General features: G+C 36.2%; 1 protein-coding gene and 1 pseudogene across 1 annotated transcript; both read left to right on the forward strand.

Moving 5' to 3' along the window:
• Positions 1 to 1,425: 1,425 nt before the first annotated feature.
• NMI (N-myc and STAT interactor) lies at positions 1,426 to 16,372 on the forward strand. Its single transcript, XM_011359440.2, has 8 exons — positions 1,426 to 1,732; positions 5,272 to 5,358; positions 6,251 to 6,343; positions 8,896 to 9,058; positions 12,256 to 12,362; positions 12,450 to 12,636; positions 14,315 to 14,421; positions 15,183 to 16,372. The coding sequence occupies exons 2-8, from the start codon at positions 5,278 to 5,280 to the stop codon at positions 15,363 to 15,365; spliced, it is 921 nt and encodes a 306-aa protein (XP_011357742.1). The 5' UTR covers positions 1,426 to 1,732; positions 5,272 to 5,277; the 3' UTR covers positions 15,366 to 16,372.
• LOC111739376 lies at positions 10,347 to 10,465 on the forward strand (annotated as a pseudogene).

The raw sequence follows: 16,372 nt of genomic DNA on the forward strand, positions 1-16,372 counted from the left end.
TGCTGATGTGCATTTGTGAATCTCCAAAAGTGAATCCAGTTTGCAGCATTTCTTAATCATATTTGCCCATAGAATTCCTAATTCTCTATGTACAACAGAACACAATGTAGAGACACTGATTTCATGGTTAAGAGTAAAATATGATATCAGTGTCATCATATGTTAATTGCTTGCTTTGGGGTCATCTCTTTAAGCCTTAGTGTCCTCATCTGCAAATGTGGGTGATACCTATATCTCATTCTATTATTGGCAAAATAGAGAGGTTTATAAAATGCCCAGGAGTTCTCAGTAGATGCTAGCAATTGTGGTTGTTAATGATAATAAGTCCAGGAGCTGACTATTCATCTTTAGAATCCCAGCACTTTGTAGAGTACTGGATCTGAACCTGATTTGAACTCAGGCAGTTACACATAACTCAGCCTTAGGATGTATTTGGCCAAAAGGACTTCTTTTTCCACTACCTGCATTCATTGTCCTTTAATAGGATCTGAGACAACATTAGATAAGTCCTGTTCTGGTCATGGTCCTGCTCCTTACAGTCTTCTAGTAAAAAACCAAAAATAAGACAAAAGAAGAAATGAGGCTGAACTAGACCTCTGGAGTTCATGCTCTTTAAAATTCTAAGGTAAAGCACAAGTAATTCTCAAGTTGCAACAGATGGAGTTTTTATGCTTCCTAACTGAGCTAATGAGCACAAAAGTCCTTATCACACACCACTTTATTTTTTTTCAGTTAGAAAAACCACTTTAAATTGATTCCTATCAATATTCTTGATATGAAAGAATTTGACTTTTGTTAATCTGTTATTTTAGACCACTATATCCATTATTATATATGATTATATAGCACTATAAACTAGAATTTATGCCTGGAAATTATTTTGATACATTTCCTCGCTGTTCTCTATTTATGAACAAGTGCAGCTGTGGGGTGGTTCTTTGTGCACAATGAAGAAACTGCAGTTCTTGAAATAAGCCAGATGTTTTTATGTTCAAAGGAAAAGATCATACCTCGTGAAGTATTTATTTACAAGCCTCGCAACAAAACAAAAGATTAACAGAAAACTTTCAAGGGACATAAATCATAGAAACCAGCCGACCACCACAGCTTTCCTAACTTCAAGGCCCAGAGGATGTTGCAAAGACACAGAAAAACTGACCTTGTGCTGGCTGTAAAAATCTGTAGGTTGAGGGCATAATGACCAATAAATTAGAACGAGAGTTACAACCTAAAGAGATTTCCGCTTTGACTTTACTTGGTGTCAATCCACGTTTCCAACTGCATGTCCAGTAATATATACACACAAGAGTGGTTTTTAAAACATGTCCTAAATTAGTGTTACTGAAAACTTCGGGAATGCTTTTGGGATAGATTTCCTCAAAACAAAACTAAAACCACCACGTTTTAAAAACCGAAAGTGAAAATTGTTATACTTGTTAGTGGTTAATTACTGGAGACAAGTCTGGTATTCTGAGCAATGGTTAGCCTTGAAGAAAATCACCATCTGAGCAGAGCTTTCTTTTGCTTTCTTTTTCTTTTTTAAGGAATCAAACTGTTCATCTGAGCGACACCTACTCGGGACAAGGCAGCGCCAGCCTCGGGGACGCGCGCCGTCCCACCGGGTTCCCGGGGTTCCGGCGACTCTGATCTGCGCTCCCGCCGCGCGCCGCAGCACGAAGTTTCCGGGAAGGTCGGGCGCATCCGGCCTCTGGCTGCAGCGCTCGGCGGGCGGGTGAGTGCGGCGCCGTGTTGCGGGATGTCGTCCCTGCTCCGAGCAGTGCCGGGCTAAGAGGGACCCTGGGTGCGGAGGGAGGCGGGTTCCACCGGGTGCGAGACGGCTGACCGCGCGCGGGAGGACCGCGGGCGGAAAGCGCCAGGCTGCGGCTCTGCAGCCCCCTTCCCCACCCCCATCGCACCCCCCCCCATCTCGCCCCATCTCACTACCCGCCACCTCGCCCCATCTCACTACCCCGGTTCTCATCCCTCCCCATTCCACCCGGCCCCGCCCGCGAGCTGCCCGCGGACCGGATCGCTGCGGCCACGCTGCAGCCCAGGGGGCGCGCCTGTCCCCGGGCCCACTATGCCTTCTCTATGCTGTCCTGGCCTCTGACCCCGCCTGTTGGCTTTGCTTCTATGCGGAAATTGAAACTTAAAATGGTTTGTGTTTTCCCACTGTTCCTGTGGCCTCTCTAGAGTTTTTAGAAAAACTGAATTTCCTTAAGGGGATTTCCTGTCCTCCGCTTGCGCAGGGTTTGGCAGTCGTGCCTCACCTTTCGGAATATGCAGGGATATTCTTGAAAGAAACATCCAAAGGAGAATGTGATGTTTCCCTGTCTCTATAACATACATAAGTTTTTAAAAAACTGTATAGAAGTTTCACCATTTTACCAATCACCACCTTCTTCCTACCTTCCCTTCTTTTCATTCTTTTTGCTGCCAGGCATACGTATGGGAAGATTAGATTCTATCAGGCCTGGCGCCACAATGATATGAGTATGTTAGGAATATAGGAGGTAGATGGGTGGAGGCGATTTTTTTCATTCGCTAGTGTAACAAATTAGCACGGATTTAGTGGTTTAAAAACCACACATTTATTGTCTTTAAACTTTTTAGGTTCCAAGTTTGATCTGGGTCTTACTGGGCTGCAATCACAGAGACTGCTGGACTACCTTCCTTTCTGTAGGCTCCTGGGGTGAATCTGTTTTCTTGTCTTTTTCTTCTTTTTTAGGCTGTCCACCTTTCTTGGCTCGGTGGTGCCCTTTCTCCATCTAAAAGCCAGCAACGTATCTCTGGCCATTCTTCTGTTGTCACATTTCACTCTGACTCTGGTCTTCTGACTTCCTCTTTCACTTTAAAGGACCTTGGTGATGAAATAAAGTAAACAATGAGATAAATCAAAACCATGTGCCATCTGATAGGGTGCACTGAGAACACAGCATGACTTCTACAATATTCCTGCCAAAGATGCGTTATCTGAATCTAAACATGAAGAAACATTACACAAACTGACCTGTTCTCTTCAAAAGTGTCAAGTTCGTAAAAGCCAAGGAAAGACTGAGAAGCTGTTCCAGACAGAAGGAGACTAAAGAGACATCACAACTAAATGCAATGCATGATTCTGAACTGGGTCCTTTTGTTATACAGGATAATATAGATAACTGGCAAAATTTGAATTGGATCCAGGAATTAGATGGCAGGATCGTCTCTGTATCTTAAAGTCACCTGATTAGCAAATTTAATTCAATCTACAACCTTCATTCTCCTTTTCAGTGTAGCCTAACATATTCACACATTAGAATGTGGACATCTTTAAGGGGGTCATCTGTCTGATTACATAAAAGGAAGGCATTACTGTATATCCTACTCATGCAAATAGGGAAAATATCCAGATACTAAATATGCCATAAGAAGTGTTGGAGATATTTATGAGTTAAATACATTGAGACCCTTTATCACAAGCTTTCAAGAATATTGACTTAAAAAAAGCAAATAATGTTACAGTTTCTGCTTTCTAGAAATGTAATAAGAGAACTTTATATGCCTGGGATATCCTGAGCAGAACAAATACCTGTGTCAAGATATTGCACAATTCTATACATTTTGAGTGTTTTCAGTGTGTAAACTTGTATTGTGCTCTGACTGGGTACAGGAGGAGTGGACGTGGTCCCTGGCCTCAAGGCCTCATGTAGTCATGGAAAATGACACAGATGCACAAATAATTAAAGCTCCTCAATAGGGGTAAAAGAGGAAGAAGTAACATCCTTCAGGGGAATCAGAAAAAACTTCAAGAACTTTGGGGGAAATTTGGAGTGGACCTTGAAGAGCAGTAGGAATACTTAGAAATTAAGGTAGGAGGGGAGGAAGAATGTGACATACTGAGGGGCACAGGAGAAAAGAGGACTCTTCGAATTTTCAGTATGGTTAAGGGACTTAATCTAGGAATCATATAAATAAGACTAGAAAGTAAATTGGGTTAGATTATATAAAAGCTTGGGCAAATGCCAAAAGCCATTATAAGGATTCTGCAGTTATGTATAAGATACATACCTTTTTTATTTTGAAACCATCTAAAACTTACAGAAAATTTGCAAGTGCAATAGAAATAACCTTTTTCCCCTTGAATTATTTGAGAATAGTTTCCAACCTCATGACCCATTGCCCTGGAATTCTTGAATATGTATTTCCTACAAAAAAAGGTGTTCTCTACATAACCACAATACAGTGATCAAAATCATGGAATTAATATTGGTACATTACTGCCATCTAATTCCTGGACGCAATTCAAATTTTGCCAGTTATCTCAATACTATCCTGTATAACAAAAGGACTCAGTTCAGAATCATGCATTGCATTTAGTTGTGATGTCTCTTTAGTCTCCTTCTGTCTGGAACAATTTCTCAGTCTTTCCTTGGCTTTTACGAACTTGACACTTTTGAAGAGAACAGGTCAGTTTATGTAATGTTTCTTCATGTTTAGATTCAGATAATGCATCTTTGGCAGGAATATCATAGAAGTCATGCTGTGTTCTCAGTGCACCCTATCAGATGGCACATGATTTTGTTTTATCTCATTATTTACTTTGATTGTTTCATTTCGGTGGCATCTGCTTTGCTTCTCCACTGTAGTTATTCTTTTCCCCTTTGAAATTTATCAGTATTTTGTGAGGAATTATTTTGAAACTAACTAAATTGTCCTTACCTCACCAAATTTCAGTATTTATTTATGTCAGTAAGGACTCATAGTTTTCTATTTTATTCAGTGGGTTTAATCATTACCGTCATTATTTACTGTTATACTTAATTTATTCCCATATTTTGGCCACTGAGAACTATCTCAAGCTGGCTCCTTTGTCCTTTTGACACGTCTGCAACATTCTTTGAGCACTTCCTTGCTTTTTGGCCATATAAAATGCTCATCTTGTACTTCTCCTGTCTCAGTCCCAGAAAAGGCAAGGAGACCAAAATGGCGGTTTTTTTAAAAGGGAGCATCATGTTATGATTGAGATTAACTACAAAGGAATGTTAATACCCATTGTTTTTTATAATTGTGTTGAAAAGAAAAAGATTTTTAGACCTCTTTTATATATTTGTAGGTGTAAAGTTATTTAAAATATAGACTTTGTTCAGATATAAGCCACATGATAATAGACTTTCTGATAGGAAAAAAGATATAGCAAAGAAGAGAAATTTCTTTTGTAAAAGAGCAAACATTGTTATTATTGAGTTGTGTGTATATGTTATTTTCAAAATATTAAAATTTTATGATAATTAGGAAATCATGGCTGCTGGTAAAGACAACGAAAAACAAGTCCTTAAGGATTGGCAAGATGAAGAATTTATGAAAGATGAACAAAATCAGGTAAAAAGGAAAAATCACTGGGTGATTTTATTTTCAAAGGAAAATATCACATTACCTTCATTTCCTTATGAAGGCTAGGATTCTAAAGATGAATGAATAGTCAGCTCCTGGACTTATTATCATTAACAATCGCAATTGCTAGCATCTACTGAGAACTCTTGGGCATTAATATTTTTTAGTATTTCAGTGAAGCATGTTTTTGTGTCTTTGTCTAGCATTACCTTGAATTTAGGAGGATATTAGGATTTTTCAAAATTTTTTAACTTCCATTATTCAAACCTTCCAAGAAGAATCATATTTCTGATTTGTCTCTTACAAAGCTTACAGCACTAGCTGCCTTTTCACTCCCTCATTTCTTTAATTTGCACTGAGAAATTAAGAGCTTAGTTAACAATAATCTGATCAGACCCAAGAGGAGAGAGAGGCTCAGGTAGCTTACACCATTTACCCGAAGCCATACGTGTGGCATGTCAAGGCAGCTGTATGGTAGAAATCACAGCAAAAGTTTTTAATTTCCCTAGAGTAACATTTGTGCAATTTAAAAGTCATATTGCAGTCACAAGTAGCTAGGAAAGGAATTGATCGAGCACTGCACTTAATTCAGAAGATCTGGGTGTCAGTCTTTACTCTTCTAAAAATTTCTGTGACTTTGGTCTATGTGAAAGGTGGTTTCCTTGTTTGTATAATGCAGATAATAATACTTGGGAGTGGTAGGAGATGATGATTATTATTATGATTTATTGTTAACATGATCAAATTTATTCTGAGACTGTCTAACGTCTTTCTTTGCCTTGTTTAGGGTGAGAGAAATTTAGCTTCTTTAATTCATTTAGAAAAATGGGGTCGGGCTGTTTAAATTTTTGGTGCTATTTGATATTTTTTTTTTTTTTAGAAATTAATTACTGAAATAGCAAAAGAAAATATTCGGTTAAGTCAAGAGATCGAAAACCTTGAAGCTGAGTTACAAGAGACCATAAGTTCTCAGGTAACTCCTTTACTTATTTTATATATCATATTTTTACCAACACCATTTTCAGGAAAAGCAATTTCATTATATAAAATCACTTTTAAAATCTTGTGGTCATCCACAACACCACTGCTTGTAATAATCCCAAAGTGAAAATAACCTACTGTCCTTCCATAATAGAGTGAATTAATAAATTGGGGTGTCTTCACACAATGAAATACTACATAGCAGTGAGAATGAACAGACTAAAACTACATGCAACAACATGGATGAATTTCATAAACAGAGTGTTGAGCCAAAAGAAAAAAAAGGGGCATACTATATGCTTCCATTTAAATGTAGCACAGAAGCAAGATATTAGAAGTTAGCATGATGGCTACTTTTGGGAGCAGGTAGGAACTAGAAGGGAACCCAAGAGGCCTCTGGGGTGTTGGTTATTTTCTGTTTTTGATCTAGGTGCTGGTCACATGTGTGTGATCACTTTGTAAAATTTCATCTTGGTGTATACTTATGATAATGCACTTTTTACATTCATGTATACATTAACAAAAATGATAAAAACAAAAAAATGGTCACTATCAATCATTTTTGGATGAAATTCGTGGTCTTCTCACTAAATTCGTTTTTATTCTCCTCATCCAAGCTGCTACAGTAATTAAAATAAGTTTCACAGTATAAAAAAATTGAGTGCATCTCTTCATCATTATTCTCTCCAAAATTTTCCTGTATTTGAATTAGACATGACTTTCACCCCTTTTTTCTTCATAACCACTGATATTGTTACAAAAAATAACAGTTGTTTCTCTACACGATTTAAATACTCAAGGCATGGTCACTTTTTGTTTCTGAAATGGGGATAAGATATTGAATATCAGGAAGTGAGAATTCCCATGTTTATGAGAGTTAGAGAAGACTCTATTAAGATTCTGGTTATTTCTCAGGCTGGAGCCAGAATTATTTAGTCTTACAACTCAAAGGGCCTTGAGAACCAGATAGTTCAGTTGATCCATTTTACAGAGGATCGAATCTGTGGTCCAGAGGGCATAAGTAAATTGCACTCTGTCACAGTGTGCTCAGCACTAGAATCAGGTACTCTCCCTCTCACTCCAAAAGCTCTTGACTTCTCTAAGTACAGGAATACTTCAGAAATGTGGGTTCAGTTCCAGACCACCATAATAAAGCAAATATTGCAATATAAGTGAGTCATACAAATTTTTTGGTTTCCCAGTGTATATAAAAGTTATGTTTACACTGTATTGTAGTCTATTAAGTGTGCAATAGTATTATGTCCAAAAAAATGTAATATCTTACTTAAAAAATATTTGATTACTAAAATATGCTAACCATCATCTAAGTTGCCAGCAAATTGTAATCTTTTTGTTGTTGGAGAGTTTTAGCCTCCAATGTGTAAAATACACAATATTTGTGAACTGCAATAAAGCAAAGTGCAATAAAACAAAGTACGCCTATATACTGGATATCTCCACATTATTGGGAAACACTTTGCCTTTTCTCGGGCATTACAGATTGTTTTGAAATCAGAATTATGATAGTCAGAAATTCTTAACCATAGCCAGTTTTTAAATGTCTCCTGTTCATTTCAAGTGATGTCTCATGAAGTTACATGTAAAGATATACAGTGAATATAAGATTAGATCAAACGACTCAAGAACACTTTTTATTTCAGCGTGTAAGTAATCATGGGAAATAGAAATGCAAACACTAGTTTCATTTGTGCATTCACGTGTAGTTGTATAGGTCTGTTGATCCCAATGATTTTAAGCAGCTAAGTATTACCACTTAACTTTATCCTCCAGATTATAAATCTTGTTGATAGTGTCCCTTCACATTTTTATAAACCTAAGTTGTGGTAATGGTTAAAAAGTTGACGAGCAGGTGTTGGGGAAGAGGGAATTTAAATTTGGTAAATTTTAAATCATATAATTCAGAAGTCTTTCTTTTTGGATGAAATTATCAAGGTTTGCTATTAAAATAACTATAGTGTACTCTGGACTCCATTTTGTGTCTTTTTTGCAGTAAGAGTCAACATTCTGTCTAATGATTCCCTGTGAGCTAGCCTATTATTGGCACAGTTGTTTAAAAGTTACTTATCTACAGGAATGATATATAGGCTTTAGATTGAAACATTATACAACAGTGACCAGTTTAAACATTGATTAGAAAAGGTGAGACAGAAAAAAAATCTATGAGTGGTGAATATACAGTGTAAATGTATATATGCCTTACTGTTAAAATGTACGGATGAAACACTGGATTTTGTTAAACAACGTCACCATAAAAAAACAATAAATTAATTAATTTTAAAAAAAGTGAGAGATTATAGACTTATAATTTCATCTGTGAAATAATATTAAATGGTCAGTATCTGATTACATTACTGATTACTTACTTGGGCAGAAGCAATTACTGAAGTGATTAAATAAGACCACGCTGGGTATTGTGTGGAGTTCTAAAATCAGTGGAGAATGAATTATTGAATGATCAGATCACTGGAAGGACTTAAGTTATTTCTTGTCTTGATTTTAATTTAACATTTGTGTTTGAATTAGATTAAAGAGGATATTCCTGAAACAAAGATGAAATTTACATCTTTAGAGAGTCCAGAGAACGACAGCCAGTTTTTAAATGTCTCCTGTTCATTTCAAGTGATGTCTCCAGTTCCTTATGAGCTACAAAAAGGAGAAGCGCTTATCACCTTTGAAAAAGAAGAAGGTATGACTAACATTCTACAGTATGACCAAGTTACTTTTGGAAAGCACTTGAACTCTCAAAGAGCTTTCATAAATATTTGGCTTTGCTTTACAATTTTTACACATTATTTCATTTAATCCTCAGATTGAAACTGAGGCAGGAATGATAATCTCCATTTCACAGAAAAGAAAACTGACTCTGAGACTTTAAGTGACTTGAATATGATCACTCATTCAGAACACAGTGGCTCTGAGACTCAGGCTCAGGTGTTGTGATGTCCAATACCAGCATCTTTCTATTATACCTGCTACCTCCAAATAATAATATTAGTAATAATGTTTTAAGGACTTAGAGCTCTACATGGTTCCCACAGACATTATCTCATTTTATACTCACATAACTCTATGAAAGCAATAAGATAGGAGAGTTACTATTTATATTTTATGGCCAAGAAAACAGATTCTCTGGTATTTAAATGATTTACCTAAGGACACATGACCAGTGAATGGAAAGAACCCAGGAGTCAGAGATTTGGGATGAGACCTGATGTTTGCTAAGTCCACCATGGTATGTAGGACCCTATTCAGAGCTGGGGGGTGAAGGTAGGGTGCCTTAATGAGGAGAATCTGGCTTTGAATACCAGCTCTGCCCCTTTCTAGAATTGTGATTCGGGTTGGTTTTTTATAAATCTCAGATTATTGTGACAGGACTTGTAGTTGTACCTACCTCATGGGGTTGCTTTGAATATTAAATGAGAAACATTGTTAAATACTTAGTGCAATGTCGGACACATAATAAACACTTAATAAACATTAGCTGTCATTGTTGCTACATGTTAGCAATTTTCCGGATAAATTTTCTAGGAAACAAGAAATCTAATGATTTTTGGCATAATTATATTACTGAGCCTCTCCCATTTGCGTGGAAAATTGGACATGATAGTTTTGTGATCAGTATAGCAAAGCTATCAACTTTTTAATGACTGATATCAAAGCATTTTAGCAAAAATAGAATTCTTGCTCAGGTCCATACATTTAACAAATTGCAGAGCTGAGAGCCCAATCCTGAGTACTCATATACTTTCTACTAGATAACATTCCTCTGAAGAGGCCACTATATGTCAAGTTATAGCGTGGGACCAGACTGTCTTCACAAGCCCTTCCAGTGCTCAGATACTGAGAATCTATTATTATAACTCATGTCTCCTGATGCCTGGTCCATCACTAGAGCCTGAAAATAAGTGTTAAAAAGAAAAGGATCCGAGGAGGTCAAGAGGTACAAACTTCCAGATATAAAATAAATAATTCATGTCTATGGCCATGCCACCCTGAACAGGCCAGATCTCGTCTGATCTCGGAAGCTAAGCAGGGTCGGGCCTGGTTAGTACTTGGATGGGAGATGACCTAGGAAGACCAGATGCTGTAGGCATAAAAAATAAAAAAATAAATAAAAAATAAGGGATTGTAAGCTGACAAGGTCCTTGCAATCTGTGAGGTCAACCAAGGGTTGCCTTGCAAAAAAAAAAAAAAAAATCATAGGGATATGATGTACAGTATGGCAACTATAGTCAGTAATATCGTATTGCAAATTTGAAAGTGCCAAGAGAGTAAATCTTAAAAGTTCTCATCACACAAACAAATTTTCGTAACTTTTTATAGTAGCAGATGGTAACTAGACTTAACGGTGATCACTTTGCAGTGTATACAAATATCAATTTATGAGGTTGTACACCGGAATCTAATATAATGTTGTATGTCAATTTTACCTCCATAAAAACAAAAACAATAAAACGAAGGCATTCTGGTAGGTCAGTATATACACCAACTGTTCATTCACCTGGGGTCCACCATTGCAGCTGAGGGTAGAGGAGGAGACCAAGAGCCATGCTGGCAGTTGACAGTGGTAATTGGGATGTACCTGAAAGAGAGAAGTGTGGATTTGGGAGGCAGGGATTACCTAGGAATTCTAGGAATAGGATTCTCTTCAGAGGCAGTTGCATCACTGCTTCTGTACTAGGCATGGCTATGAGGTTCTGCTCTCCTGGGACAATTTTGGGTTTATGCAATTAAACAACAGATGGCTTTCGATGCTCAGAATCACAAAAGTTGAAATACTAATGGTTCCTCTGAGCTGCGTCACATCACCAGATGTTGGAGATTTGGGTGTGGGGAGTGAGAGGGAAAGAGCATCATCTAAGTATTACTTCATTGATATTTTCTCCTATCATTGCCTGTTGTCTTTAACAAAAAAAGAGCCATAATTCAAGTTCTAGTCATATTATGATATGAGGAGTGTGAATTCTCACATGACAACGCCCTGTCTCCTAGCCTTGTTTCTCTCGTACTTCAGCTGTGGCGTGCTAGCTGATTGTTATAAAGACATGTGAAATTTATTAGACCAGGAGTGGGCATCTCTGATCTTCTTGACAAGCAGCTTCAAATATTAACAACTGAAGTATTATAAACTTGCATGTCACACAATTAAAAATAAACACACCCATATGAATTTTAAAGTGACATACAGTTGCTGTTTGTAGTTCTAATGATTTTTGGCATAATTGTATTACTGAGCTTCTCCCATTTGCATGGATAAATTAGACATGATAGTTTTGTGATCAGTATAGCAAAGCTATCAACTTTTTATTGAATGATATTAAAGCATTTTAGCAAAAGTAGAATTCTTCATTTAATATGGCAAAAAAAAAGACTTTTTGATATTCAAGCCTATGTGGTCTTTAATATGTAATCCTTGGGAAAGACAGAAACAAAAATAAATATTTATTTCTATGGTGCTTGTAACATATTAAGAAGAAATGGCAGGAATGATACTGACTCACAAGCTTACTCAACATGGAAGAAATTTCTGGTTGTGCTTTAATGGGAATTCTCTGAAATTCTGTCAACAATGGAAAGGAAGGGTGTGTGGCTATAATGAAATAATATATGCCTTTCTGAAGGATTATCAGGCTTATCTCTTGAGAAATAAATCTAGAACTTGATGAGGATTTCTACATTGCATTTGTGCTGATGTATTTTGACATTAATATATCCTACTTTGGTATCAAGACCATTATCTCTTGGAAATCCTAAGAAAAGTTTAAAAATTAGATCCTTTAAACTAAAGAAAATTGAAAATCTTCAGGATAATTTGTTCTTAAACCAAAAGGGTAAAAATGTAGTGAAATGTTGGAGATTAATAACTCCCAAATTATTTTTCAGTTGCCCAAAATGTGATCAGGATACAGAATCATCATGTGCAGATAAATGATGTCGATCTGGAGGTTGTGGCCAAGCCCGTTCCATTGAAGTCTGGAGTCAGTTTCCAGGTAACGTGGTGATTAAAACTTTTCAGATTTCTATTAAACGTGGACACTTTTCTCATTCCTATTTCTGCATATGAAATGATTTCCCAGTTTCACGCAGAAGTGTCTAAAATAAAGATCAATGTTACTGAAATTCCTGATGAATTGCCTGAAAGTCAGATGAGAGACAAGCTAGAGCTGAGCTTTTGTAAGTCCCGAAATGGAGGCGGAGAAGTGGAATGCGTGGAGTATGATAAACAGGCCCGAAGTGCTGTCATCACATTTGTGGAAACTGGAGGTATGCACGCATTTAGAAAGTTAAAAATTACTCTACCATTTAAATTATGTTCTGCCATTTTTGAAAGTATTCCTTTTCTACTTTTATTTGAAATTTATTAGCATAATAATAGAGAATTTTTAAAAACCTTATAAAATGGTTAAGTCCTGAAAATGATTTTCATAAATCCTACTGAGAATCTTACAAATAACGAATACATAAATCTTAGAGCATCCTCATCACGTGCCAGGCATGGAGCCAGGTGTTCTATACATTTATCTTCTCTGATCCTCAGCACAGCTGTGGAGGTTGGTGTTATACTCATTTTATTGATGAGGAAACTGAGGCCTAGGGAGGGTAAATAACTTATCCAAGATTTCACAATGGATGTGTGGCAGAGAAATTTAAATATATTTATGTAAAGCTGTCTCTTCCGTCCCACCTATTAGGATTGACAAGGTTCTCTTAGGTGAAGGAGATCGATTCCAGAGAAGACAAGTAGTGTTGGAAAGGACAGCTAGACATCTGCTCCCCTTATAGGTAGAAATGGACTTTTATCAAATCATCTGAGGGTTGTTTTACATCCTTATGATTAAAACTAGAAGATTCTACAGCTGCTTCTAGTAATATGTTCAAATGATTCTCCGTGTAAAAATCTCTTTCTCTAATTTACACGGCTTCTCCTGGGTTTGCACATATAATAGAAATCCAACTGTACAATTAAAAAACATTAACCGATTAGGTTTTTTCATAACAAAGTAATCCGTGTTTTTAAAAGAAATTAAAATAATAGAAAAAAGCATTAATTTAGTAAAAATTGAGATATTTTCTTAAACTTCTCTTTCTCCTATTATGTAGTTAGTTCTGGTTACGTCTTTTTAGAATTGCTAGATCATATGATAATTCTATGCTTAATGTTTTGAGGTACTGCCTTAATATTTTTCCCTGTGGCTGCACCATTTTACATTCCTACCAGTAGTGTACCAGGCTTTCAGTTTCTCCACAGCCTTGCCAGCAAGGGCCTGCACTCTTAACCACTGTCCCATACTGCCAGTCCAAGGCAGACTGGGAAGAAGAGGGGAAAAAAAAAAGATTACATATTATTATTTTTCTCTTCTAGGAGGAAAATGCTGCTAAACATAAATCTCATTATTTTTTGTTTTGGAGAAAGCCGATTAATTTTTATTATTTGCCTTCACTTTATCTAGATGATGTCCAATGCTCTCCCACATCTTTGGTTAATGTCATTATATCAGTTTACCGAATAGCATGTATCAGTTATAGGATAACTAACACACATACATAAACACACACACTATACTAATAAAGTAGGATACTATATATGTGTGTGTATGCATATATAGTAAAAAATATATGTTATAAAAATATATACATATATACTATTCTAATCATAGTTTTCCTCTATACTTTAGAAACTGGGAAACAGTCTTACGATGGGTGGGTTACTGTGCATTGACTGACTGAAGTGGATAATTCAAGAGAGAAAGATCTATTTAAACCTTATTCTTGTTTGTTCTATGTTTTTCAAAATTATGTACTGTGAAGTCTTTAAGTGGACTGTAGAATTTTTAAAAATTTAATCACTCAATTTACTGTTTATTGTGATACTCTTTTTGAAGGAAGTTTTAACTTCGGTTTATGCAATAAATAAAATAATTTTTTAAAAATTTACTTCTAGTTGTGGACAACATTTTGAAAATGAAAGACTATCCTCTTTATATAAATCAAAACTGCCATAGAGTTGTTGTTTCTCCATACATAGAAACACACGTGAAAAAGTTTCAGGTAAAGTCATCTTTTTTCTTTCATTGTGGAAACTTACTGCTTGACCCTATCCCCCTCCCCACCCCAAAAAAAGTTGTGAGTCTGATACTGTTTGAATCTTCCTAGTGAGGGAATAGCAAAATAGTTTCTTCGTTTCGGCTTGGTGCAGAATAAATTTGTCTTTTAAAAAATTATTTTAATGCAAAACTATACCTTATTGAATTTATTATACACTTTTTAAAACTGAAATTATTCGTATAATGGCACAATTATGTACATGGAGACATAGCTACGTTTCTCTCGTATGTGTACTACCATTGGGCATTAAAAATAATTTTTCCTGCTCATTTTCTCTGAACTCATTATCTTTACCCCAAACTTGCTCCCTTTTTCTATTCCTACTCAGGTGTTAAATGTTACTACCCTCTACCTAGTCCACCAACCTGAAAGCTAAACTCATGCTTAATTAACTCTTCTTTTTACTTTACCTCAGATATTCATTTGGTCACTCAGTCTTGTCACTCTCACTTCTAACTACCTCTCTAACTAGTCTTTTGTTTAGAGTTGCTCTCCTTTCCTCTGTTTGTCATAATGCCACCAGAGTCGTCTTTCTGAAACTCAGATCTGACTCTTGATATTCTCTTGCTTGAAAAATCTTTCTGAGGCTCCTTGTCTCAACTAAGATAACTCCAGAATATTAAGCAGAGCTTATAAATGTGAAGTCTTGCCATTCAAAGCTCTGAGAAATTGTTTTATTTATCGTTTTTTACTTTCTTTCTTAGATATTTTCAGGAATATCTAAAAGGACGGTGCTTCTGACTGGAATGGAAGGCCTTCAGATGATGGATGAAGAATTTATAGAGGATTTGGTTAACATTCACTTTCAACGGGAGAAGAATGGTGGTGGAGAAGTTGATGTGGTCAAGTGTTCTCTAGGTCAACCTCACATAGCATACTTTCAATAATAGACTCATGGAATCATATGAAAATTAGATCTTCTGAGCCCAAATCACTCTCAGTGTTTGACAAAAATTAATATTTTTTCCCTTCAAAAATGAAAACTTAAATTCTTTAGTGTCCACATAGTCTTAGAGACAAAATACATTTTCATTGTTTTAAATTCTTCTTTGTTCTCGTCTGTACTGCATATTTATAAATGTAGTAAGTGCACTGTATGAGAAACAGTTTTGTTCATAAATTATGTGGATTGGTGCCAAGTCTGTTGAAATCAACTGTTAAGCGATGCTGTTGTCCCCCTGCCATGTTGTATCATTCTGTCATAGTCATGCAGGCCAATTCTGTTTTGGTTCCAGGTCCACCATATGCAGGTATGACTCTTAACATTTCCCCAAAGAAATGTTACACTCAGCAGTTTGTGATTTCTGTAGAATTTGCTGAATTTTAAAGAACTTCAAGAGTAATCATTTTCCACTTTCCAAAGAATTTCATTCCAAAAGTATTTCTCAGAGCCAAGTGTGGTGGGTTTTTTTTTTCATTTTCCTTCAACCTGAGTGCCAAATGACCCCTATTCCTTCCAAGGCATCCCCTCTCCGAATGGAACTTGGAAAGACCAGAATTTTCTTTTTTTATGCTTAAAATGTAAAGAATCCATTTAAAGGACTGAAAATGTAAAGCTGCTGGGTTATCGCTCATCATGCTAGATGCTGGGGGATGCCTGAAAGTAAAAACACAGTACCTTTCATTTAAGAGCTAAAGATTTAGTTGGAAAGATACCCAGTTTATTAGCATCCCACTGTTTTAACTTACAAAAACTTTAAATGGTAAAATTCAAGGTTCCTATTTAGGGAAGGTAAAATTCTCTTTGGTAAAGAATATTTGAACAGCTTTTATCTTAAATACATATTAAAATGCTGGCAGAAATGAAATGCTTTTAGAAAAGATTCTAAACCTAAACCTATCTAATGCTGCTTGCCAACTAAAATAAACGAAAAGAAATGCTAAAAGAAAAAAA

This window comes from Pteropus vampyrus, unplaced genomic scaffold, assembly GCF_000151845.1.
Source record: "Pteropus vampyrus isolate Shadow unplaced genomic scaffold, Pvam_2.0 Scaffold2, whole genome shotgun sequence".
Lineage (NCBI taxonomy): Eukaryota > Metazoa > Chordata > Mammalia > Chiroptera > Pteropodidae > Pteropus > Pteropus vampyrus.